The sequence below is a fragment of a genome, unplaced genomic scaffold (genome assembly GCF_019419815.1).
Source record: "Pyrus x bretschneideri cultivar Hongxiangsu unplaced genomic scaffold, Pyrus_bretschneideri_v1 Contig6, whole genome shotgun sequence".
In the NCBI taxonomy this organism is placed as follows: domain Eukaryota; kingdom Viridiplantae; phylum Streptophyta; class Magnoliopsida; order Rosales; family Rosaceae; genus Pyrus; species Pyrus x bretschneideri.
In genome coordinates this window covers 1,446,323-1,469,331 of record NW_025999798.1, presented here as the reverse complement: position 1 = coordinate 1,469,331, position 23,009 = coordinate 1,446,323, and the positions used below count along the sequence as shown (strand labels likewise).

Here is a 23,009-nt window from a genome sequence, read left to right as displayed (position 1 = left end):
AAATTAATATAAGATGTTGACGTGGCTTAACTGTGATCACACATCACAAGAGGGCATGGGGAGAGTATGGAAATGGGAGGGTAGACAATCCACCTCCTTCTTAACTAGAAAGACTCCAAATTCCAATAGGATCCTCTTCGGATTCTCTTGGTGAGGATTTTGAATATATTGTAAATCGTGTCCATTCATTGTATATTATGTGGTTAGTTTTTGTCAAGCACTGTTTGTATTTAATTTTAAATAAAAATATTTAAAAATATTTCTAATCACGTGATGTATGATGAACAAATACAATTCACATATCACGAATATCCTCACAAAGAGTATCTGACGAGGATCTGGATTCCTCCAAATTCGCAAAAGCAGCTCTGACTCATATCTTTATTTTATTAAGTAAAATGATGGTAACCAATAAAGTTGGTTAACAGCTAACACCTACGCAATTCCTTATTTTATTTTAGTTTTGGAAAAAAAAACCCGGTTAAGCTCACGGGATGACCAGTGATTGAGATAAATTACATATATATTTTATGCGACACTTCTTGAGTATGATTTTTTTGTAAAGATAGACACCAACCTGTCCCTTTTTAAAAAAGAATTATAAACCCGGTGGTGCCAAAATACTTTTTATTAACAACATGTTGAAATTTTATATAAACCTCATGTGCTTTTCCTAGTGATTCTTTGAAAAAAAATGTTTCATTGACCCATAAGCGGTTGAACATTGTTACATTTTTCTACCAACCATAATAAAATACGCTTTTAGTACTCGAAGTATTTTTACTTTTTCTAGATACAATCTCAAATATGGCCCAAATAAATTTCCAAACGAAGTCCTAAAGTATATTTACTTTTTCTAGAAGGGGAACAACAGTTGGCAAGTTACGATTTTCTACTCCTTTGAAGTTCGGAAAAACTATAAGAAATTTCACCCTACACGTAACTAGAGTCAAGTAGACTCACCAACTGGGAGCATTGAACCTGACATCTCATAATTTTTTATTTATTGAGGAGTCGCAATCTGTGTCCTTATCATTGGGCCACTTACTATGGTTTAGTAAGTGATATTTTACAATAAAGGCTTCTTAAATTCATTATCACTATAAATTTTTCTATCAAACATAACCGAAACGCTTAACACAACCACAATCAATCCCATATGGTCGAGGGATGAGATTCTTTTGGTTTGGCCATATGGGGTTGGTTGGTTCCAAAACCCCACCGTTTTCCATTTTTGCACTGCACCAAATAGATGTGACGTGTAATTTTCTTTTCCCTCCACCGGGAATGAAAAGGAAAGGGAAGAAAAAGAACAAAGGGAAGTCAGGAAACATTTTGACAACGACGTGCTTGAAATAAATAGTAAATGCAAATTGGAATTATTGTAGAGGATTATCTTCTTCTGGGATAGTAATTAGCCAAATGGAGTATGATTAGCAATAGAAAATAGTGATTAAAACTAATTAATCCAGTTACCGTGACGGTTGAATCGCAACCGTCAATTATATTCTTTTTATATCTCGACGCTTAGTTGTAGCGTTTGCTTACGTCATGGCGTAGGAATAAAAACAACCAACAACCAAAGTTTAATTTTAAAAAAGTAAATAAAAAGTGCAAGACACAATAAATAACAATGATTTCGTATTAATTCAATTACGTTATAAAATTAATTAATTGAATGATTGTTTTCTGTCTAAATCAGCGAGCCTCTGGATCTGATTAAGGGTCGAGTTATTAATTAAACTCCAAGTCCAACACGAACACAAAATAATAATAATAATAATTAAAAAAAAAAACTAGAATTCCTATAAATTTGGACTCACATTAAAAGCTAGACTCTTTCTCTGTTTTGAGGCTTTGAATCTCCACCCTTCCACGAACCCAAAACCGGTAAGCATTTCCCCAAAACCCTAATAATTATCAGTTTTGGGAAATGGGTTTCTGTTTTCGTTAATAAATTCGAAATCTTTTTTTGGATTTCATTCCTTTTTGTTCTATGTTGGATGATTGGTTTGATTTTGCTTTTGATTGGATCTGAGTTGAAAGTTTTTGGATTTTCCATTTCGGGATCTGGGATTGGTCGGTGATCTGTAAAAATGGAAAGTCATGGCATTTATTTTTGACCTAATGCTCTGTTTGGTTGCTGGGAAAAGGGTGGAAAATTGAGAAGTGAATTTGGAATCTTTTCAGTGGATTCTGTTGTGGGATTTACTTGTAATTTTCTCAGCACCCAAATGGGAATTTATGTTTTTGGGACATTTATTGTTAGGAATTTGATTTTGTGGATCTTTGGATTTTGTTGCAGGTTGGATCTTTAGCTCAACACTTGTCATTGTCCGTTTCTTTACGAATTTGGCGTTAAATTCGCCGTGGGGAGGTTTAGAATTTTCTGGTTCATAATAATTGTGTACTGAATTGTGTTGGGTTGTGATCTTAACTTTGTGTCTAAGTAAGGATCGCGATGGATTTACAGACTGATTTATGAGTCTGATGGCACGATCAGAAAGCGAAGAATTGCATATGTTGTTGTGGAAGAAGTGGAATTTATTGTTTCAATGCTTGTAGGAATTGCTCGGATTCACGGCAATATATATACAAGCTTGTATGTTATGGTAGGTTATGATTTTTGCTGTTCTTGGAGATTTAAGCTGAAGTGCTTCGCAATTTAGTGGGGGTTATTTTGGAATTCTAAAGTCAGGGTTTCACGATTTGGACATGAGAAGCTCCTGGTTCAGTAAACTCTCCCTCATTTTAGGCCCTAGACCGCCACTCAATTGGTTACTCTTGTGTGGTGTTATTGTACTCGCACTAATTGCAGTGCTGGGATCATCTTCTTCAAATACATTTGACTCTCTAACTCCCACTTCAGTACCCAACATATATACAAACTATAGGAGGCTAAAGGAGCAAGCGGCGGTTGATTATCTGGAGCTGCGGTCTCTCTCACTGGGGGCTAGTCGACAAAGAGAGCTTGGCCTTTGTGGCAAAGAAAGAGAAAATCATGTGCCTTGTTACAATGTTTCAGCAAACGTTTTAGCTGGGTTTAAAGATGGGGAGGAGTTTGATCGGCATTGTGAAGTATCAAGAAACAGAGAACGGTGTCTGGTTCGCCCTCCTAAGGATTATAAGATCCCCTTGAGGTGGCCAGCTGGTAGGGATGTGATATGGAGTGCAAACGTGAAGATAACCAAAGACCAATTTCTTTCATCTGGAAGCATGACCAAAAGGTGCTTCGCAGTTAAAGCTATATATTTGGCCGCTTTTAAATAGTGATGTCTCAACAGTGAATTAAAACATTTACATTTCTCAACTCTTTACAAATTGAATTAGTTTTTATGCTGTTTACATATTTTTTGTTGCGAGTGAATATTTATTTCTGTACGTAATTATTTTTTAACTTCTTGACAAAATATTCAGGTTGATGCTGCTAGAAGAAAATCAAATTGCCTTTCACTCTGAGGATGGTCTGATTTTTGATGGTGTCAAGGATTATTCTCTTCAAATTGCGAAGATGCTAGGTTTGAAAAGTGACTCTGACTTTCTTCAAGCCGGTGTAAGTCTTCTTTGTGGATTACAGTCTGTAATTATCAATTTTTACTTCTCTTGGGCAGTGTGACTCTTAGATTTCAAAGAGGCTAGAATTGTTAACACATATCCCTGCTGTTGTCTCATAGCCCAAAATTTAAGGTTATGCCTGAAGCAAAACAAACCATGCTACTTTTGCTTCTTATTTGTGACACATGTAAAGTCTGACTTGTGCAAGATTTATTTTAATTATATCTACGTTAAACTACAGGTGCAAACTGTAATAGGTTGCGGTTTTGGTAGTTTTGCAAGATTTATTTTAATTATATCTATGTTAAACTACAGGTGCAAACTGTACTGGATATTGGTTGCGGTTTTGGTAGTTTTGGAGCTCATTTAGTATCACTGAATGTAATGGCTATTTGTATTGCGGCATATGAGGCAACTGGCAGTCAAGTTCAGTTGACCCTTGAAAGAGGTCTTCCAGCAATGATTGGCAACTTCATTACAAGACAGCTTCCATATCCAGCATTGTCGTTTGAAATGGTTCATTGTGCTCAATGCGGTATTGTTTGGGACAAAAAAGGTAACTGGAATTTTCATTGCGCATATTTCTCCCTTGGAGTTGCCCTTTGCTTTTTCCGAATGCCCTTCCTCTCATGGATCCTTAATTAATTCTTGAATCAGATTGGATGTTGCTTTTAGAAGTTGACCGGGTACTCAAGCCCGGAGGCTACTTTGTTTTAACGTCATCGACAAGCCAACCATATGGAAATTCGTTGAGCATGAAGAATAGCATGGTCACAACAATGGAGGAATTGACCCCGAAAGTCTGTTGGACTCTAAAAGCTCAGCAATATGAAACTTATATCTGGCAGAAAACTCTGGATTCTGATTGCTATACATCTCGGTGAGGATCTCTTGTGGATAATTGTTAGTTTGACCTTTGAAAGTTCAGTACTGTTTAAAGCTTTGGCATTGAATTGCACTATTGAGCTAGTGTATTCCAAGAGCTCTGCTCATTTTTCTTCCACTGAAAAGAACATTAGTAATGCTTTTCTTTCTGTGCTTTATTGTAGCAATCAGGGTGCTCTACCAGTTTGTAATGAAGGGCATGACGTTCGATCATATTATAAGCCTCTCGTATCATGTATAAGTGGGACCACCAGCAAACGCTGGGCTCCAATCCGAAATAGGTCCTCTAGTCCTCATCGATTGAGCTCAGCTGAGATTGAAGTTCATGGAAAGTATTGTTCCATTATCATTCAGTTCTGAGCTTCATTTGCTCTGCCAACGTATTGATACCCTTTTACCCTTGCAGGAGTTCAACCTGAAGATTTCTTTGAAGACTTACAGGTCTGGAGATCAGCTCTGAAGAACTATTGGTCTTTGCTTACACCATTGATATTTTCCGACCATCCGAAGAGACCAGGCGATGAAGACCCATTACCTCCATTCAACATGCTACGCAATGTGATGGACATGAGTGCTCACTATGGGGGTTTAAATGCTGCTTTTCTGGAGGAAAGAAAATCAGTGTGGGTGATGAATGTCGTGCCTGTCAATGCTCCCGACACACTTCCTCTCATTCTAGATCAAGGTTTTGCTGGTGTTTTGCATGACTGGTAAGTCGGTTTCAGTCTCTTCTGAAACTCTGACTAACTTGATACTAGAAGATTTTTCTTTGTGGTGTAAATGCACTGTTTTTATGAGGAAAAAGAAATTTGAGAATGGTTAACTCTAATTAAGGCTGACAAACTTTGAACGTAAAAAAACTAGGACTCATTTGTGCTCTTTATATCCTATGCTCTTCCCCTTTCTATAAAATTGTGCCTGCAATATAAATTTCTTGAGTAGAGTTGTCGTTGTGATCTATCTATCGGTACAGGTGTGAACCATTCCCTACATATCCTCGAACATATGATTTGTTGCATGCAAATGGGCTGCTCTCACATCTCTCTTCAGAGAGGTGCAGCATGATGGACTTATTCTTGGAGATGGACCGGATTCTGCGACCTGAGGTATTTTTATTTTCCTCTTTTGCTTATATTGTTAACCTTCAATATTTCCGTGTTATGTGTGAAATTGATCATTTTGGGACATGAATTTATGACCATTTGGCAGGGATGGGTTGTTCTCTGTGATAAAGTGGGAGCTATAGAGATGGCGCGCGTGTTTGCTACACAAATACGTTGGGAAGCTAGGGTGATTGACCTTCAGAATGGAAGTGACCAACGACTACTTGTCTGCCAAAAGCCGTTCGTAAAAAAATGATCATTTTACCTCAGAAGCCATCATTGCGGACATGTACAATTGTTTTTCCTCTTTTGCTCTGGTAACTTCTCTCGTCTTTCGAAAATTCAAATTTGGCTTGCGCAAGGCTGTCCAGTCTCCTGATTTAGTGGCTCTCAGTTATCAGCCCTAGGACATAGGAGGTTTAGAACGGTTGCCGGGTATTTTTCACTGAGCCTCAACTTGCGAGGAGCGATGTGGGGTTTGGGTAAATCACGAATTAACTGTCATTTTTGTGTTCGTTAGCAGATTATGATCTGGCAAGAAAATGTGATTTGTGATTAGAATCCGAAGAACGTCGAAGGCGCTCATGAGTCATTACTGGAGTGAGCATGTGGAAGCTGTAGATTAGAATATTTCGCACAGAAGTAGCTGCAACTCGTATGTTTTTGTGTTAAGGCGTTTGTAGCAATTCATTCATCCATTTTTTTTTTCTTCGTGCAATTTTCTTCTTCTTATTTGTTTATTCATTTTAATATTTGTAAGAACAAATCCTTGCTGTGTCCAAAAATCAAAGAGTTTGGACACATTTTCGTGTGATCATAAAAGGTGCTGAGTTGCGAAATACCGGAAGCAATTTGTTATTGACTTGAGGAATTTGTATTGTTATAAAATTCCCTCTTTCTTTGAATTGGGATTGATACCTCAGCACGCTATCTTACATGTGGTAAATTTGCAAGCTTAGTATATGGACAACACAAATCGCATGATGAATTTGCAAGCCTAGCATGCCATGAATCATACGATGAATTTTTAAGCCTAGTACGTGTACAATATAAATACTCTCAACATATATGGTGCCACCAAGGGCTAGTACTTGCGAACCGCACCCCTTTTGGTGTAAATATTTCGTGCAATAAAAAATCAAATACCAACATTGTTATTAATATTACGGTATGCTATTACTCACTTATAAATGAAATATCTCTTAATTTTGAATTTTATGAATAACGAGTTTAATAACTAATTACGGTTAATTCCGAGAGAGGGGCAAGTATTCAAAGGCGTTCATTTCATTGCGCGCTTCCAACTCCGAGTGTCCTCCTCTCTTTCAAGCATTCCGAACGGACGGTCCAGATCTGGTCAGGGGCACCCCGGAAGTTGCTCGATGTTTAACAGCAAACACCCCCCTAATCCTATTATTATTATAATTATTATTATTTCAGTGAGTTGAGTTCACCATCGTCTTCGCTTTGATCATCATCTTCGAACGACCATTCTCTCTCTGAAACGAAACGATGTCGTCGCCCGAGAAGGAGAGAGAGTCCCAGGTTTACATGGCCAAGCTCGCCGAGCAGGCCGAGCGTTACGAAGGTCTCTCACTCACACCTCACTCTAATTATATGTACATGTAGATTGTGAGTGTTGCAGCATTGTATCGGATCTTACAGAATTTTGTATGGAATTACGGAACGGATGCAATGCCTTCGTTTTTGTTCCATTTTTGTTGCATTGGAGGATTTCAAAGTTCTTATTAGTCGACCGTTACGTTTGTAGATTTGATCATTGTGTTGGTTTGAACTTTGAGAGAATTAAATCTCATGGATTATGCTATTTAGACAAATACTTATATATATAGATATATATATATATATATTTCAAAGCTGGCATTGATCAGATTGTGTATGTTTCAGCATTTGTATCGAATTTAGAGAATTTGTGGTATAAAGTTCTGAATGATTTTTTATTATTTGTTAGATTTGATCAATTTGTTAAATATTATGGAACATATTGTTTGGATTAATATTGAAAAATGGAAATGAATCGGACACGTGTTTTTGGCGTTCGAAATTGAATGTGTGTTTTGCTGTGTGGGTGGGGTTGCTTGCTAGTTTGATTTGGTTTTAAATGGGTGAAGGATATCTACCCGGTGATGGTTTATTGGTCGTTGTTTCGGTTTAGGGTTTGATCGTCCTTTTTTCGGAATATAGGGAGAATCAAATGTATACACTTTTATGCGTAATGTTGAAATGAGTCACTAGATGTATGTCAAGATGAGTTTCTCTCTGAATTGTAATGTTTACTCGATGATGCAGAAATGGTTGAGTGTATGAAGAAAGTTGCGAAACTTGACCTTGAACTGACTGTAGAGGAGAGGAATCTTCTTTCTGTGGGATACAAAAATGTGATAGGTGCTCGACGGGCCTCTTGGCGCATCATGTCTTCCATTGAGCAAAAGGAAGAGTCTAAGGGAAATGAGCACAATGTGAAACTGATCAAGGCTTACCGGGTGAAGGTGGAGGAGGAACTCTCCAAGATTTGCAATGACATTCTGTCAATCATAGACAAGCACCTGATTCCCTCTTCCAACTCTGGAGAGGCCACTGTTTTCTACTACAAGATGTGAGTCCCATTCATCCTACTGTATTTGAAATTAATAATGTTTTTGTGACCAATAGTTACGTGCATGTTACAGGAAGGGTGACTATTACCGGTACCTTTCTGAGTTCAAGACCGATCAGGACAAAAAAGAGGCAGCTGATCAGTCACTCAAGGGATACGAGGCATGTTTAATCTAACCACTTTTCACAAATGGACGTTAATCAGTGATTATGTATGTTTTATTCTTTACACCACCTATCAGTTGATGTGCTCTCCAATTCCCACGTCTTTTCTCAGGCTGCGTCAGCAACTGCAAACACAGATCTCCCATCAACCCACCCAATCCGTCTTGGTCTAGCCCTCAACTTCTCTGTCTTCTACTATGAGATTATGAATTCTCCTGAGAGGTATCAATGTACATCTGTTATCTGATTATTTTCGTTGAAGCAACTCCTGAGATGTTTGTTGTTATCGGATACTTGTAGGGCATGCCATTTGGCTAAACAAGCATTTGATGAGGCAATTGCAGAGTTGGACACCTTGAGTGAGGAGTCATACAAGGACAGCACCCTTATCATGCAATTGTTGAGAGACAACCTCACTCTCTGGACCTCTGATTTGCCTGAAGATGGAGGTACAGCATACCTCGATGCCTGATTAACATGCGTTTACCGTTTTCAGAAAAACCCTAATCAAAATTGCCAAGTAACACACGTTTACAATATTAATCCTTCCTAATTCCAAACAATATAAAGGAACTTTCCTTTTCAACTTACTGTACATTTAGAAAGGCTTCGAAAGACTTCTGTTTATCTTCAGCTCCTCTTTGTATGAATGTGAAACAACAACGGGCATGCTGTTGGTGAATGGATACAGGTATCAAAAACTGTATGAACTTTTAGGGTAGTATGTGACCGAAAGCATGCGTAGGTACACATACAAAGGTGCCTGTATCTCTGTGCAGGCACCGGCATGGTAGAAGTTTCTGTTCTGAATCACAATTCAGATGGAAGAGACTTAATGTGAAAGTGCTTTTGTGCAGGTGATGACAACTTCAAAGGTGAAGAAACCAAGCCTGCCGCCGAATCTGCAACTGCTAAGGTAAGTGCTTTTTATCTTTTTCTTTGGGGCTTAATCGGTAATAATCAATCCCTACTAACTGACTGTTACTTTGGATAAAACACAGTAAATCTTGCAGCATTGATCGGGTTACCTGAAATAGCCCGGAAAACAGCAAGTAGAAAGACTTCTGCAAAACGCAACCCCTTAGCATTTCTCACTCAGTTTTCGCGAGGGAATTTGACTCAAGGACGTAGACATAATTTTTTTACGATATTGATCCTTCTAGGTTCCAAAGAAGATTAGGATTTGATCAATTTTTCTGGTCTTATTTTTGTTTCTGGATTGATGGTTTTGCTACATGTTCTTTAATATAAGCTTCTTATGTTAAGCAATAGACTTTTTATCTTCTTTTTACTTTTACAGTCCCCTTGCTTGTCTTGCAAGTTTGAGATAAACTTGACTTTTCCAATATAATATATATTTTGTTAACGATGGTGAGCATTGTCACTTCATTATTTGAGATTGAATAAGTCTGATTTAATTTACCCGCTACTTGAATTTTTTAAGCTTGTTCAAACTTGAATTATTGTGATGGCGATGCTCACTATCAATAACAAGAGCGACTAAATGCATTCTCGCCAAAGCCGGCAAAGATTTCGCCCGTGGACCGAAGGGACGAACACGCTGACCGCAAAGAATTGCAAGACAGACTTGCCGCCAAAAGTTTCTATATAGAACGGTAGAAACGGAGGAATTTTATGCACTATAAGCCAAGAGTACGTTATTAGCAATCCAAAAATTTCAATCTACACTCCTTAGAAGTGTAATTTTCTTTCTAATTCCAAAAAAATTGGAGTGCAAAAGCAGATTTTTTTTTTTTTTAGTGCCAATAACAATTCCGTTTATATACCTTTTCAAAACTGTGAAGCAACATCAACATCCACTGCTGCGGTATAACCCTCAAATGCTAATTAAGATTTTCAATCAAGTTCATACATATTAGCTAAAACCACCCTGACATTGTATGGTCACGGAAAAAGACTGGATGACCGGCATCGTATAACATTAGAGCAAACACAATACGTTCGAACGAGATATAATTCTATACAAAAATAATCAGTTATGGTTCTTCCTTGACGAAGAAATTTTGAGGCAGGCAAAACTCTTCCTCGCGATTCAGGAAATCCATCTCCTCGTCGTCTGGTTTCTGAAATTCAAGGAAAAAATGGTAACATATGTAGATTTCAGTAAGTCTAAAGAGGAACAAGAGATACACACATAATTAGTCCCTTGGGACCATTTGAATGTTTCATTAGAAGTAATTTCAGTAGTTGTTTATCTCAAGTCTCACATATGCTTCCTCAAGCCTACCCTTTCACCGAATGTATGCCTCAAACTCGAATAATGCAGCTATTTAGTACCTATTTACCTATAATGCAGTGCAGAGATGAGCGTATATTTTGTATTTCTAGAGTTGTTTTACCAAAATATGAAGCTTCTAGTTATTTTACATCCATATTCTGCACGTGGCGCTGTGAATGTTCAGTGTTGATTACCGATGAACATGGATATTTAAGTTTAAAAGTTCCATCATAAGATAAAGAGCACAGAAATATGGAAAAACTGAATGATAAAATTAGATACCAGCATTTCCAAGTTGTAGAACCTCTCTAGCAATTGCAGAACCTCGTCAGCAGAGAAGTGTCGATCAAAGCTGTGAAAACAACACAACAATGAGTAAGGCTATGCATCAGAAATTGGAAGCTTTTTAGAATAACTAATATAAACCAATAAACAGAAACGTGAAGTGGGACAAACCTTCTACGAAGAAATTCCATTAAACCATAAAGCACGAAATGACGGTGTATGCCTGCGCCCAAACAAGTAGCAGATTGCTCATATATGTACTTTGCTTGCTTGTATATTTCCAAATAACATGATAATGTAAGAACAAAAATGGAAGAATTATGCTAGGGCGACTAATCATAGTATCCCTCAAAAAGTCACTCGCGTGTGTGGGGCCGACTAATCCTAGTATTCCACAAACAGTCACTCGCGAGTGTGTGGGCGACTAATCCTAGTATTCCACAAACAGTCACTCGCGGGCGTGTGGGCGACTAATCCTAGTATTCCACAAACAGTCACTCGCGAGTGTGTGGGCGACTAATCCTAGTATTCCACAAACAGTCACTCGCGGGTGTGTGGGCGACTAATCCTAGTATTCCACAAACAGTCACTCGCGGGTGTGTGAGCAACTAATCCTAGCATTCCCCAAAATGGAAACGGTATTGTATTATTGCCTAATTAATCACCCGTCGTGCATTAATGTTGATTCAGAACAGAAACTTCTATATTGAAGTTTTTTACTCCAATATAGAACAGATGGAATGTTGATTTATTATAACTCCCCTTATATTGACTTGAACCGTCAGATTCGAAGTTCGGATTCGGTAAAAAATTACAACTATATTTCTGAATTTTTCCTACCACCACAAAAAAAGATGACTTCTTTGCATTTTCTGGGTGAAAAATTCTCCATACGAAGATTAAAGATGCTAATTAACCACCCGTTTTACAATCAAAATTGATAACTTACATAAAATTGTCACCTATATAACAAACCAAAACTGGAAATCCAAAGATAATAAACTGAAATATGAGCATTAATTAGAGAAAACCTGCCTTGTAATTTTCCGGGAGGGTAAATTTCAAGAGCTTCTAACAGTCTGAGCTCCAATTCAACCTGTGATTGCTCCTATTACATTCACCATCAAATTTAAAACCAAATAAAATCAACATGTATGTGTGTGTGTGTGTGTGTGTAATCTAGAGAGAGAGAGAGAGAGAGAGAGATAGAGAGAGGAGAGAGAGGGACCTTTGGGAGAGAAGAAGCAGAGGAAGGGGGAGGTTTGCAAGGAGAGTGTACGGACATGCCGTCTTGTTCCTCTTCTTCTCTGCCTTTGCCACCACTCCTTTCCATTTTAATTCAATCGATTTTATATAATTATTTTTTGAACATGAAGAAATCTAACAAATTTTGAAATATTCAAGAGGAATACTGAATTTGGAAAGTGAAAGTGAAAGCGAAAGCAGATTACGTTCTGTTTTTTTCACTTTTTTTTTGCTAGGTTTTCCTTTTTGATCCAAAACGCTTTCTGGAAATTGAAGTGGCCTTGTTTTTGGGCTTTTGGAGTAAAGCCCAAGTTTGTCCTGGTCTTTTTGTTGACTTTATTCGAGTTACTGATTTGAACTTAAGCCCAAAATAAGTAAATTATTAGATAACGTGACATCCTAAATCGCTCTAATTTATTTATAATAATGTATGTATGCGTGGTGTGTTTGTGAGAGCGTGGGGAAAAAAAAAGAAAGAGGGGCTCGCTGCTGTATTGAAGTTTTTTACTAATTTACGGTGAGAAAGACTGAAACTTCGATTTAGAAGAAAATCACTTACTACTTCAATTAACTGACCTAATATTAGGATCATGATGCCAATATTGTTAGGGACATAGAATGACAAAGAAAAAGTCAATATGTCACTATTTAATTTGCAACAGCTTCCATTTGCACACGTCCAACATCATGCGCCCTTCATTTTTTATTTTTTATTTCTTCTTCTTATTACATTTTAGGAAATAGAAAACGGTCAAATAATTCATTTCTTTTTCTTTCTTTCTTTTTTATCAATAATAATTCATTTCTTTGGTTGGCCATATATATGTATAATTAACTAACTTTTTAATCTCTACTAATTAATAAAACAGTCATTGTCAACCAAAATCTTATGAAATTATTAGTTTATCCCTCTAATTAAAACATAACATAAATAAGAAATATGGGCAGAAATGTAATTTCACACAACCAAATTTTGCTGTTTTTTTTTTTTTCAAAGTCTCACCTACATATAATTCTAACATATCTCTAATTAAAAAAACAAAAAAACAAAAAAGAACAAAAAAACTTCCCACTCTCACATTCTCTATCACTCTCTGCATCTTTCTCGCCAAAATCCTCTTCAACTGCTCTAACCACCCCACCTCCTTCATCCCCTTCTCCCACCCCGCTTGCCTCTAACCCACCTGCAAATTATGTAGGCTCTTCCTCTCCTCCAACCTTAATCACCCTTCGCTAAACCCACCACCCAACAACTTCTCCCACATCCTCTGCGTTTTCCCCCATGACCCCTATTTCGCCACCTCCTGCCTCTTTGACCCATGAATCCTAGACCGGAGGCCCTCCCACCATGAATGGGCATCCAATGTTCTGAAGGTATGAGCCATATTATTTAGTTTTTGAATCTTATGCAAGGTTGGAGGAAGAAATTTTTAAACATTTAAAATCCCTTGCAGTACGTTCTATGTGTCATTGAAATACATATATTAATCATGATTTATCACTCCTCAATTACTTATTTTGTTGCATTCGATTGTTTTTACTTTGTTACAGGGCTTGGTTTCATCCAAGTAGAGTTCCACATTATACAACTTTTGGGAGATGTACTGAAGTTAGTGATGATTTTAGTGTTTCATGTAACAATATATTTACAAATTATTATAAAATTCTGAAAGTATTGCCTAACTCATAAGTTTGGTTTTATTTCACTAATGTTAGTAATTGTTTTCATAAGTTCATGTAACTCATACCACAGTGAAAAGATTTTTTTTTTCAGAATGACATATACATTGCACATTGATTATCACAATAAAAAGAAAATTGAGTTGTACACGTATAATGTGTATGCCGGTTGCTAGTTTTTCTAATAAGATAACGAACGACTAGATTTAAGTACTGAGGTCTAAACAGTAACTAACTTTTTAATTTTTCTAATAAGATAACGAACGACTAGATTTAAGTATTGAGGTCTAAACCGTTACAAAAAAAAGAAATTATACCGTTACAAATACGGGGTATTCAATACGCGGTGCATTGTAACCACCTTGTTACCCTTCGTGGAATTCATAAGATCTTAAGTAATAAAACGTTAATAGTTTTCCAAAACAAAAAAAAGTAATAAAACGTTAATTTTGGCTAGTATTTGATTTGTATTAATCAATTTCATCCCTTGCCTCTTTAATTTTTCTATTATTTTAAGGGATAAGTTCGTTTTATACAAACGCCATATACTTCGGTGAAAAACATACATCAATTTAGCTCAAACATACTCCTCAACAATCTTAACGTAAATTTGATTAAACCTAGTGAAATTTAAGCACAATCGAGCATGAACATTGAGTTCAGAGAATTAGGCAACGTAAAATGAATTTCAGAGAGTAAAATGTGATCGTCTTTGGATATAAACGTACATAGAAACAAACAGAGAGCATTTGAGTTTAGAGAAGAAGTTTATGCTGTAATATAAAAAAGAATAAACCAAAATTTAAAAAAAAAGAAAAGAAAAAAAGGTGCAAAAATTGAATAACGAACCTATAACAGTCTCTTCTTTCACCATCCAGTTTCTCAGTTAACAGTCTTTATCTCCATTAATGTCTGCACTATGATCTCTCTCCCCCCTCATTCTCTCTCTCTCCCTCTCTCTCTAAAAAGCTTTCAACTTTTTCAATCCCATCTCTGCCCCTCACTTAATCAAGCTCTTTGGGTATCTCTGGGTTTTATAATTTTGGATTCTGTGACATCTGCTGTCAAAATTTATCTGGTTCTCTGGTGTTTCCAGAAAACGAAAGCAAAAAGAAATCATTTTCTACGTTTTCTCCGCATCAAATTTATATAATAAAATAAATATCCTCATCTCCTCGTTTCCAACGTTCATATATGCTTTGATATCATTGCACGCGCACCCTTTTGTTTTGCCCAACTTCTCAAAAAAATCCAACTGCAATTCGTTGACAATCTTTCTTTGGGTTCAATTTTTTTCATCAGATTTTTTCTGGGGTCTGAAAAATGGCTTCAGTGATCAACCAAGTTCACTCTCCAATCCGAACTTCTCAATTTTCTTCGCTTTATTTATCGTCCAATAAGATTTCGCCTTCTTTTGCTTTGCTCAAAGTTCGCTCGCTTTCTTCCAGAGCTTCAAGCTTGGCCTTTTTACCGTTGCCGGAGGCTGCAAAGCCTTCACCGGAAATTGGATTTTCTGGCGAGGGGTTGAAGTTTTCAGGGTGGAGTCAGCAGCTGAGACGGCTGGGCTCTGTTGAGTTGCTGCCGGTTGCTAAGGCTGCAGCTGCGGATGCTGATGGTGCTGAGATTGAAATTGCTGATGGGTTGGATTTTGCTAAACCCTTAAATCTTTCTTCCTCTTTTAATATTAAAGTATGGAACTTGCAACTTTTTAATCATATGATTGGTTGCTGAGAAAATGGTGGGGAAAAAACTTTAAAAAGTAAAAATCTGAAAGAAAGAAAATATATAATTTCACGATTTCAGCTGCTTTTTTCTTTTGAGAAAGATCAAAAAATAGGCTCAGCTGAGTTTTAGTTGGACAATGATGTATTTTAACGGTATTAACGATAATTAAGAACAGTTTATTTTTTTAATCATCATTTAAAGATATCTCTGTAAAAAGTTAATCAAGTTAGAGATGGTTTCTGTGATTGTGCAGGTATGGGAAGCCTGCAAAGAGTTTTTCTGAGAAATTTCCTTTCCTGATTACCGGTTTCTTTTTCTTCATGTGGTAAGCATTCATATTCAATTTTCATTAATTTCTGATGATAATTATTTATTTCCAATAAATCAAAGCAGATGTTCATAATTTTATTTTTCTGCTTTTGTATCATGTATTTATTAGGGAGTGTATTCAATTGGGAATTTTAGAGATTTTAATGGATTTATAAATCTATGGATTTTTACGGAGTTTAACTGATTTGTAGAAATTCTATGTAAAATTTTGATTCAATTCTCTCGAAATCTCATAGGGAGAGGTGAGATTTGTGAATGCTTAAAATACACTATAAAATTTCTCAAATTCCTCAACTTTTCCAAATTCTCTAAATTCTAATTCTAATTGAATACACCTGAAATGTTAAAAATTTCTTTAAAATTCTAATTGAATACACCCGGATTTCTAAGGATTTTAGTAAACTATCTTAAAATTCTGATTGAATTCACACATTGAATTTCAGAGAATTACTTAAAATCCTGATTGAATACCTCTAGATTCATTACAAGAATTAAAATCCCTTAAAATCTCAATTAAATACATCCCAGTAAATGTCATCTTCAACATACTCAACAAGAAGGTCTACAATTATTTCCCATATCCATAGTATGTTCATCCTTCAGTCTCAAACTTATTTCGATTTTCGTTTAATTTTAGTTTTACTTACAATTTGTAGGATTTCCTTTCAGCCGTTGTGCAGTTTTGTTTCTGTTATACATCTCCTTGTTGGAGTGGTGTACTGTCTTGTTTCTTGGTCCGCTGGCTTGCCAAGGCGCGCAGTAAGTACCGTTTCTGCGATTGTTTATCTTCTGTTTTCAATCCGCAATGTGGCTTCCACTGAACTGTGTAAATTTTTTGTTCATCCAGCCGATTGACAAGGAGCAGTTGGCGCTACTGACCCCGGTTGCATTCTGTCACGCCCTCGGACATGTCATGTCCAATGTTTCATTTGCAGCTGTTGCTGTGTCTTTCACACACACCATTAAAGGTATTATGTTTAAGGGCCGTTGGAAAACCAATTCCTTAGTAAAAAGATGAGAGACAATCGAGTTTACAGTAGTTTTTGTTATCTTTGTCGACAGCACTGGAGCCGTTTTTCAATGCTTCCGCTTCGCAGTTTGTTTTGGGGCATCACATTCCCTTATCCCTATGGCTGTCATTAGCCCCTGTTGTGATCGGTAACTCTTTACTCTTTGATCTTCTTCTGTTTTATTAATCTTACACGCACACAGCGCTGACATACACTCGTTGGTAGCATAGAGTCTTCTTGTGTATTTACCGAAGTTAACTTCTGTTTTAGGTGTGTCCATGGCATCATTGACTGAACTCTCTTTCAACTGGCTTGGCTTCGGTAGCGTGATGATATCAAACATTGCATTCACCTACAGAAGTATCTACTCGAAAAAAGCAATGGTGAGCAGAGCTTCTGTTCTTTTCTTCGTGCTGCAGACTAATTTCGATCACTTAAAATGTGTTTGAACTTCAACAGACAGGAATGGACAGTACAAATGTGTATGCTCACATTTCAATCATTGCTCTCTTGGTTTGCATCCCACGAGCATTACTCGTAAGTTCATCTTTTTACTGAAATTTTAAGGATGATATAGCGAACGTCGGCCTCTACAAATTCGTGTCTGATTTATTCTGGATTGGAATGTTTTATCATCTCTACAATCAGGTAGGCAATGCACATACCATACGGAAACACGATGATTATATTCACCTGCGCCATTGCCCCCCTTTGTATGATTAACTACTTCTGGGATTACATTTGCTGCTTGCCACCAACACATTGGAACGGGTTGCCCCACTAACGCACGCAGTCGGGTTCTCCATTGTTGTGTTCGGTAATTTATATTTTACCTCATTCAAACCATATGCACCTCAAATCATAACTCAGTTTGTTAAACAGTTTGAACACGAATCGGGTTTTATCATGTGTTCATAGTTTCTCGGCTTCATGTTTGGCAGGCAATAGAATCTCTACACAAACTGGGATCGGAACTGCAATTGCAATTGCTGGTGTTGCCATCTACTCCTTAATCAAAGCAAACTTGGAAGAGCAAAAACGGGTAGAGATTTTTCGACACTTTAACCACGACATTTCCATTTTATTTTTCGTGACAAACTTCTTCGATTCAAAGCAGCCATTTTTGCTTGGACTCACATGTATCTCATACTATCCTGCATTTCAGAAGGCTGCTGCAGTTTCTACATCATAGATTTATAGCCATTGGAGGCTCTGTGGAGAATGCTTGAGTGAGAAAATAAAAGCTCTGAGAAATAACATCGAATCGAGTTGAAAGCATCGGGAGATTTTGAATTTGTTGGCATTTTTCACTTCTTGTATTACCAAAATTTCAAGTGATCTCCGAAGAGATTTGATCACTGTTGCACGGCACTCGGCGCTTAAATTCTGAATCAACAATTCATCAAGCAATATTGGGCGAGAGGGTTTTCGAGCTCGGGACATCAAAGTGCAAGGATAAATACTTTTAACCAACTGAGCTACAAACACCTTTCAACAATTCTGAAGGTTTTAACGAATGCGCTAAAAATGACGGCCAAAGAAATGGCTGAGACATCTTGTAGAAAAAAAATTGAGACTAAACCATTGAGCACAAAACAAGAAACATTTTTCCTACAATTATTGGCAACAATTTACTATTTCATTTTCCCTCATAAAGCACAAAAAGATTACATACGAAGAAAAAAACTCAATGAGGAACTAGGAGGCTATTATCGTAGCAAAGATCCTGCGAAGACTCGATGGAGATTGTCCGAGGTAATTTACAAATTCGGATGAAGGTTTACACTGGAAGATACGAGTGTGCGAGCCGGATCTCATATCCAATCAGCTTCATCAAATCATACTGCAGGCAGAAAAACAATCATCAATCAGAAACGCGATTGATGCAAGAGACCATAGAAAAAGGTGATGCAAGTTATATGGAAACAGAACGGATATCTTTCATTTCGGAAAGGAACATTTACTTACCACTTAGGCATATCCGGTGCTGTAATTGAGATTAAACAGCCAGTCCCTGCGATTCTCTGAACCCATCACAATTTTGAACCTTTTAGCCAAGGTATCCACATGATCGTCACTCTCGTAGTCAAGCTCTCGCCTACATCTTCTTCTGACCCTTTTCAGCAGTTCTTTCCTTGGTTCAAAACCAGCATTTACCTGTCCAAACATTTATTATATTCCTTACAGAGGCAGCAAACTATGTACTATGGACAAGGTTACACCACCAATGACAAGAAGAATGAAGTTACCATGTCATCAATCACCAAGACCGCAGCTTTTGGATCTCTGTTAATGAGATGAGCGTCTACAAGTAACGAGTACGACTTTGCATTGGGTTTGACGCCCACACTAACCAAGTGCTCAAATACTCTTGAAGCTTCAAAAGTCTGCCAAAAAACCATACGACCAGTTCAGCAAGATGTTATGATGTAGGACAGAGTTGGGCAGCGAAAATTAGATAGCTTAGCAGAAGTGAGGACACAGAAAACTTAAACAATAATTAAAGATAACTGGAATCACTCCAGGGGCCTGAGAGAGAGAGAGAGAGAGAGAGAGAGAGTAACTTACCTGCTTGTGCTTTCCAAAAGCATACATGAGAGCGTTGTAAGAATGTATATCAGGGGTCAATTCAAATGTGGAACTAATCGCCTCAAAGGTCTGGTAAGCACGCTCGATCTGCCAGGTATTTGCACAACCTAATATTATGCAATTCAATGCAGCAACAGATTTGTATGGAGGGTCTGCACGGCTCAAATTTTCTAATTGATAATACACCTGGGGAACATCAATATATTTCAAGTTAAAAAGCTGCAAAAGAAAATTCACAAGGGCAAATAGACGATGGAGTAATGGACCGAAACTGGAAGCACTCTCCTTGGCCCCCTTTTCACCGGACAGACAATTGCAAGATATATATTCATTTACTAGTTCTTCTTTTCTGGATTGCTCTTATTATAACAAGTTTCAGTTTGTTAAACGGTGACTTACAGAAACCTGAAAGATTTACTTCACCGGGACTAGCAATTACATCACTGATGCACAATGAGAATTGAAAAGTTGGCAGCTGCACATATGCAAAATTTAAAAAGTGCACAAAAAAATCATAAATTTGCATAATTTTGAGATAAACAAAGGTTAAAATCTTTACTAGCCTCTAGATATCTCAGAAACAAATAGATACAAGGTTTTTAATAGATTATATGTCTAAATCAAATAGGAATAAAGAAGAACTACACACCGAGTCCAAAGTTCCAAAACCTCCCTTGGAGCAGGCAACAACCAGCGGATATAATGAAGTAAATGGGGAGAATAGTTCATCTTCTGCTTCTTTATCGGAATTACCATAAGCAGACTCATATTCACGAAGAGTACTAAAAGCTCTTTGTAGACTCCCCAGTGATGCAAGGGCACACATCTTCGCACAGTAAGATTCTGGATTAGGGACCTTCTTTTGGCGCAACGAGCGTACTAAGATTGCCCATGATGCATCAAGTAAAGTAGTACTGTGTGTCCTGCCGGCAGTTGCAAGTGCCGACACAAGCAGCCCTTCATCTGTGGAAAGAAAAACAACAGGTCTTGCTTGCTCACCCCTAGCAATCCATTTGGCCATAAACTCCAGGGCATGAAATGCTAATTTGCTATTATCCTCTTGCAGAGCAACTTCTGCAATATGGTTGCACAAGTTCCACGGTGGGCAAAGAGCTTTGTTCTGATCCATTGACTGATAACACCCAAAAAAAACCTACATAAGGGAACATTGTGCAAAATTTTCCAATCCTCGATCTAAATATCTATGGTATGAATCATGTACCTTGCACTTGTCAATAATAGAAACCAAAATATCTAGCTTTCCCTTACTGACACAGCCTCGTACACATTCCCTAAACACCAGCATTGACAGCATGTAACCAGATTTTAAAGTCAAATCTATATATTTCAAGGCGGCATCAATCTGGTCCATTTGTAACAGCATGCCAACAACCAAGTCATATGACTCTTCGTCAGGCGGAGATTCCTTCCCTGTCTGCAACATCCTGATACATTGAAGTGAAATTGATTCATGCCAACATGTCTTTCTAGGAGACCCCTTCCGAAAGACGAGTGAAGAAAACAAAAGCCTTTAATCGGCACTTCAACACGAAAAATTCATTTTACTACTACCGATAATAGAAACCACGGTGGCAACATTAATTGAATTGTACAAGTTATAACTCAATGCAAATCATCATTTCATTAATGTAACAAAAACACATACAGAAAGCTTGCGAGAATCATAATCAAATCCACCAAAGAGCTAACCTTTCGAGCAATTTATTGGCGGCCTCGGTCTCTCTGGCCTGGCGCATGGCCTTGAGGACGAGATTAAACGACGCCGTGTTGGGCGTGATACCGTAGTCCTCCATATGCGCCACCAGATCCAGCATCTCCCCCGGCGAGGCTCCCATCATCAAATTGGCCCTCAAGTAATGGTTATACAAGCTCACATCGGGCTTATTCGGCTTCCCGTTCTTATCCAACGACCGAACCCAGAACTCGAACAGCTGCTTCATGTCCGGCCATCGCTGTGACGTCATCCAACCGGCGAACTCGTTCATCAGGCTCTGCGCGTCTAGGTTTTGCGACATGACCTGGAATCGGGCGCTCGGGGACTGGTTGAGTAACCCGAGGGGTAGCAGGGACTGACCCATGGGCGAGTTGGGGGCCGGATTCCGCCAGTTCTCGTTGTACATGGGGCTGCCGGAGGCGGGGTTCGGAGGGAGCGGGGTGGAGGCGATGGGGTGAGTCGGCTCGACGGCGAGTTGGGGCTCCTGCGAGAGAAATGTGAAGGTCGTGATGGACTTGAACCACGGGTTCGTATTTAGGGTTTTCGCCAGCGCTCGGGTCAGCGCGAGGATCGCCATTTGGGACGCCATTGACGGAGCTCAGTCACAGTGAGAGTGAGCTGTGTGGTAAGTTAGGGTTTTTAAGCTTTGGTTTCAGTGATTGGTAATCGTGGTGCAGTCCATTTCTGGAGGGAGGGTTGTATGGTAATTTTAAGAACTTCAGATGAGTGATGTCAGCAGCATATTCTTTGGGCTTATAAAAGTTTTACACGCGCGAGAGTCCAAAATGTCTGGTGTTGGGTTTCATGTTCTTAAAAGCCCAAATGACAGAAGACGCTCCAACTTTTAGGCCCATTTTTAATTACAAGCCCAAAATGTTACTTTGAATCCATACATCAGTTGGTCGATATTTTTAGCTGCTGCGTCGACTTTTGGGATCAGATCCTCTTTGGATCCCGTCGGGATCAATCCATCCTAGTCGTTTATCACAAACCCCGCAACCAGAAATGAGACATAATTTTTGGCTTCACGAATTGCATCAACGACCACAATGATGTGGTCTCGAGACTCCGAAGAATAAAAATCCGAAAAAGATCTGGATCCCACGTTTTGATTCGTCCATTGCACGAGTTGAGTTATGAAGCCAGTTGGTGCGACTTGAATTTGTCGTAATGGCACCGTTGTATGTTGCATGCGTAATGGAATTATGCAAGTAAATTACATTGTTTAAACAAAACAAGAGGTAGGGCCAAACGATCAAACCGACATGATCAACAAACAACTTGGATGAGAACATCATCACATGGTTGGATTTGGATGTTGGTAAAAAGATCAAATGATCACACATTTTTTTGGTTTTTCTTTTGTTCTCTTAATTTCATAATATATATATATATATATATATATATATATAGAAAGCCTTTAAAGAAAGGGATATCTATTTTTTATTATAAAAATAGAGATTGATTGTGGCGTCTCCATACCACATCGAACTTTAACGATCCGAACCGTCTATTTTTCAAGTTGCACCTCATAGTTCATCATTGCAAAACATTAACCAAATAGGAAATATTTAAGACATCCAATTGGGTTAAAAGAAATTAACGAATTATCTTGATAATTAAATAGATAAATGGTTTCGGATTGAATTTCATTTTTGTAAGGATGATCTATGAACCGAGACTTACAAAATAAACAGTTTGGATCGTTAAATTCAATATGAAGTGGGCCCCACACCTAATTCCTATTTAAAAAAAAATAAAATTCCTTTGCAATCTATATATATATATATATATATATATATATATTTTATATGAAACATATATATAATATTATTATAAAAAAAAGT

The 23,009-nt window shown here is 37.7% G+C and overlaps 4 protein-coding genes and 1 pseudogene across 7 annotated transcripts; 3 read left to right on the top strand and 2 right to left on the bottom strand.

Moving 5' to 3' along the window:
- Positions 1–1,739: 1,739 nt before the first annotated feature.
- Positions 1,740–6,377, top strand: LOC125471503 (probable methyltransferase PMT5). 2 transcript variants are annotated; one of them, XR_007253649.1, is made up of 10 exons: positions 1,740–1,890; positions 2,306–3,227; positions 3,418–3,553; positions 3,871–4,111; positions 4,213–4,435; positions 4,605–4,768; positions 4,847–5,150; positions 5,414–5,546; positions 5,650–5,860; positions 6,067–6,377. XR_007253649.1 is itself a non-coding variant. In XM_048571944.1 (9 exons), the coding sequence occupies exons 2-9, from the start codon at positions 2,716–2,718 to the stop codon at positions 5,797–5,799; spliced, it is 1,863 nt and encodes a 620-aa protein (XP_048427901.1). In that variant the 5' UTR covers positions 1,740–1,890; positions 2,306–2,715; the 3' UTR covers positions 5,800–6,377. The 2 variants fall into 2 exon arrangements, 1 of the variants encoding a protein (XP_048427901.1); XM_048571944.1 differs by having other exon boundaries at positions 5,650–6,377.
- Positions 6,378–6,886: 509 nt separating this feature from the next.
- Positions 6,887–9,690, top strand: LOC103947248 (14-3-3-like protein GF14 iota). The gene is made up of 7 exons (XM_009358124.3): positions 6,887–7,131; positions 7,854–8,160; positions 8,234–8,321; positions 8,437–8,546; positions 8,625–8,773; positions 9,182–9,240; positions 9,326–9,690. The coding sequence occupies exons 1-7, from the start codon at positions 7,056–7,058 to the stop codon at positions 9,326–9,328; spliced, it is 792 nt and encodes a 263-aa protein (XP_009356399.1). The 5' UTR covers positions 6,887–7,055; the 3' UTR covers positions 9,329–9,690.
- A 450-nt stretch (positions 9,691–10,140) lies between these two features.
- On the bottom strand, positions 10,141–12,347 carry LOC103947247. Of its 2 annotated transcripts, none has more exons than XM_009358123.3 (5): positions 12,077–12,347; positions 11,884–11,944; positions 11,020–11,071; positions 10,846–10,915; positions 10,141–10,408 (listed from the first exon to the last, which is right to left on the bottom strand). In XM_009358123.3, the coding sequence occupies exons 1-5, from the start codon at positions 12,179–12,181 to the stop codon at positions 10,322–10,324; spliced, it is 375 nt and encodes a 124-aa protein (XP_009356398.2). In that variant the 5' UTR covers positions 12,182–12,347; the 3' UTR covers positions 10,141–10,321. The 2 variants fall into 2 exon arrangements, with proteins under 2 accessions (XP_009356398.2, XP_009356397.2); XM_009358122.3 differs by having other exon boundaries at positions 11,884–11,956; positions 12,077–12,344.
- A 2,088-nt stretch (positions 12,348–14,435) lies between these two features.
- LOC103947356 lies at positions 14,436–18,311 on the top strand (annotated as a pseudogene).
- Positions 18,312–18,400: 89 nt separating this feature from the next.
- Positions 18,401–21,846, bottom strand: LOC103947246 (pentatricopeptide repeat-containing protein At1g26460, mitochondrial). Of its 2 annotated transcripts, none has more exons than XM_048572042.1 (7): positions 21,138–21,846; positions 20,650–20,872; positions 20,077–20,559; positions 19,407–19,613; positions 19,088–19,225; positions 18,803–18,995; positions 18,401–18,681 (listed from the first exon to the last, which is right to left on the bottom strand). In XM_048572042.1, the coding sequence occupies exons 1-6, from the start codon at positions 21,749–21,751 to the stop codon at positions 18,810–18,812; spliced, it is 1,851 nt and encodes a 616-aa protein (XP_048427999.1). In that variant the 5' UTR covers positions 21,752–21,846; the 3' UTR covers positions 18,401–18,681; positions 18,803–18,809. The 2 variants fall into 2 exon arrangements, with proteins under 2 accessions (XP_048427999.1, XP_009356394.2); XM_009358119.3 differs by having other exon boundaries at positions 18,807–18,995; positions 21,138–21,845.
- Between the last annotated feature and the right edge of the window lie 1,163 nt (positions 21,847–23,009).

What these genes read in the sequence shown, in the direction of transcription:
- LOC125471503 (XM_048571944.1), top strand. Translation starts at nt 2,716, where the DNA reads ATGAGAAGCTCCTGGTTCAGTAAACTCTCCCTCATTTTAGGCCCTAGA. An exon ending in CTGACTTTCTTCAAGCCGGT is followed by an intron (nt 3,554 to 3,870) that starts GTAAGTCTTCTT and finishes GTTAAACTACAG; the next exon opens with GTGCAAACTGTACTGGATAT. An exon ending in AGCTGAGATTGAAGTTCATG is followed by an intron (nt 4,769 to 4,846) that starts GAAAGTATTGTT and finishes TTACCCTTGCAG; the next exon opens with GAGTTCAACCTGAAGATTTC.
- LOC103947248 (XM_009358124.3), top strand. Translation starts at nt 7,056, where the DNA reads ATGTCGTCGCCCGAGAAGGAGAGAGAGTCCCAGGTTTACATGGCCAAG. An exon ending in GCAGGCCGAGCGTTACGAAG is followed by an intron (nt 7,132 to 7,853) that starts GTCTCTCACTCA and finishes TCGATGATGCAG; the next exon opens with AAATGGTTGAGTGTATGAAG. An exon ending in ATTATGAATTCTCCTGAGAG is followed by an intron (nt 8,547 to 8,624) that starts GTATCAATGTAC and finishes GGATACTTGTAG; the next exon opens with GGCATGCCATTTGGCTAAAC.
- LOC103947247 (XM_009358122.3), bottom strand. Translation starts at nt 12,181, where the DNA reads ATGGAAAGGAGTGGTGGCAAAGGCAGAGAAGAAGAGGAACAAGACGGC. An exon ending in CTGCTTCTTCTCTCCCAAAG is followed by an intron (nt 11,957 to 12,076) that starts GTCCCTCTCTCT and finishes TGAATGTAATAG; the next exon opens with GAGCAATCACAGGTTGAATT. An exon ending in TCTACAACTTGGAAATGCTG is followed by an intron (nt 10,409 to 10,845) that starts GTATCTAATTTT and finishes CTTGAATTTCAG; the next exon opens with AAACCAGACGACGAGGAGAT.
- LOC103947246 (XM_048572042.1), bottom strand. Translation starts at nt 21,751, where the DNA reads ATGGCGTCCCAAATGGCGATCCTCGCGCTGACCCGAGCGCTGGCGAAA. An exon ending in GCCAATAAATTGCTCGAAAG is followed by an intron (nt 20,873 to 21,137) that starts GTTAGCTCTTTG and finishes TCAATGTATCAG; the next exon opens with GATGTTGCAGACAGGGAAGG. An exon ending in TCTTGGTGATTGATGACATG is followed by an intron (nt 18,996 to 19,087) that starts GTAACTTCATTC and finishes ATGTTTGGACAG; the next exon opens with GTAAATGCTGGTTTTGAACC.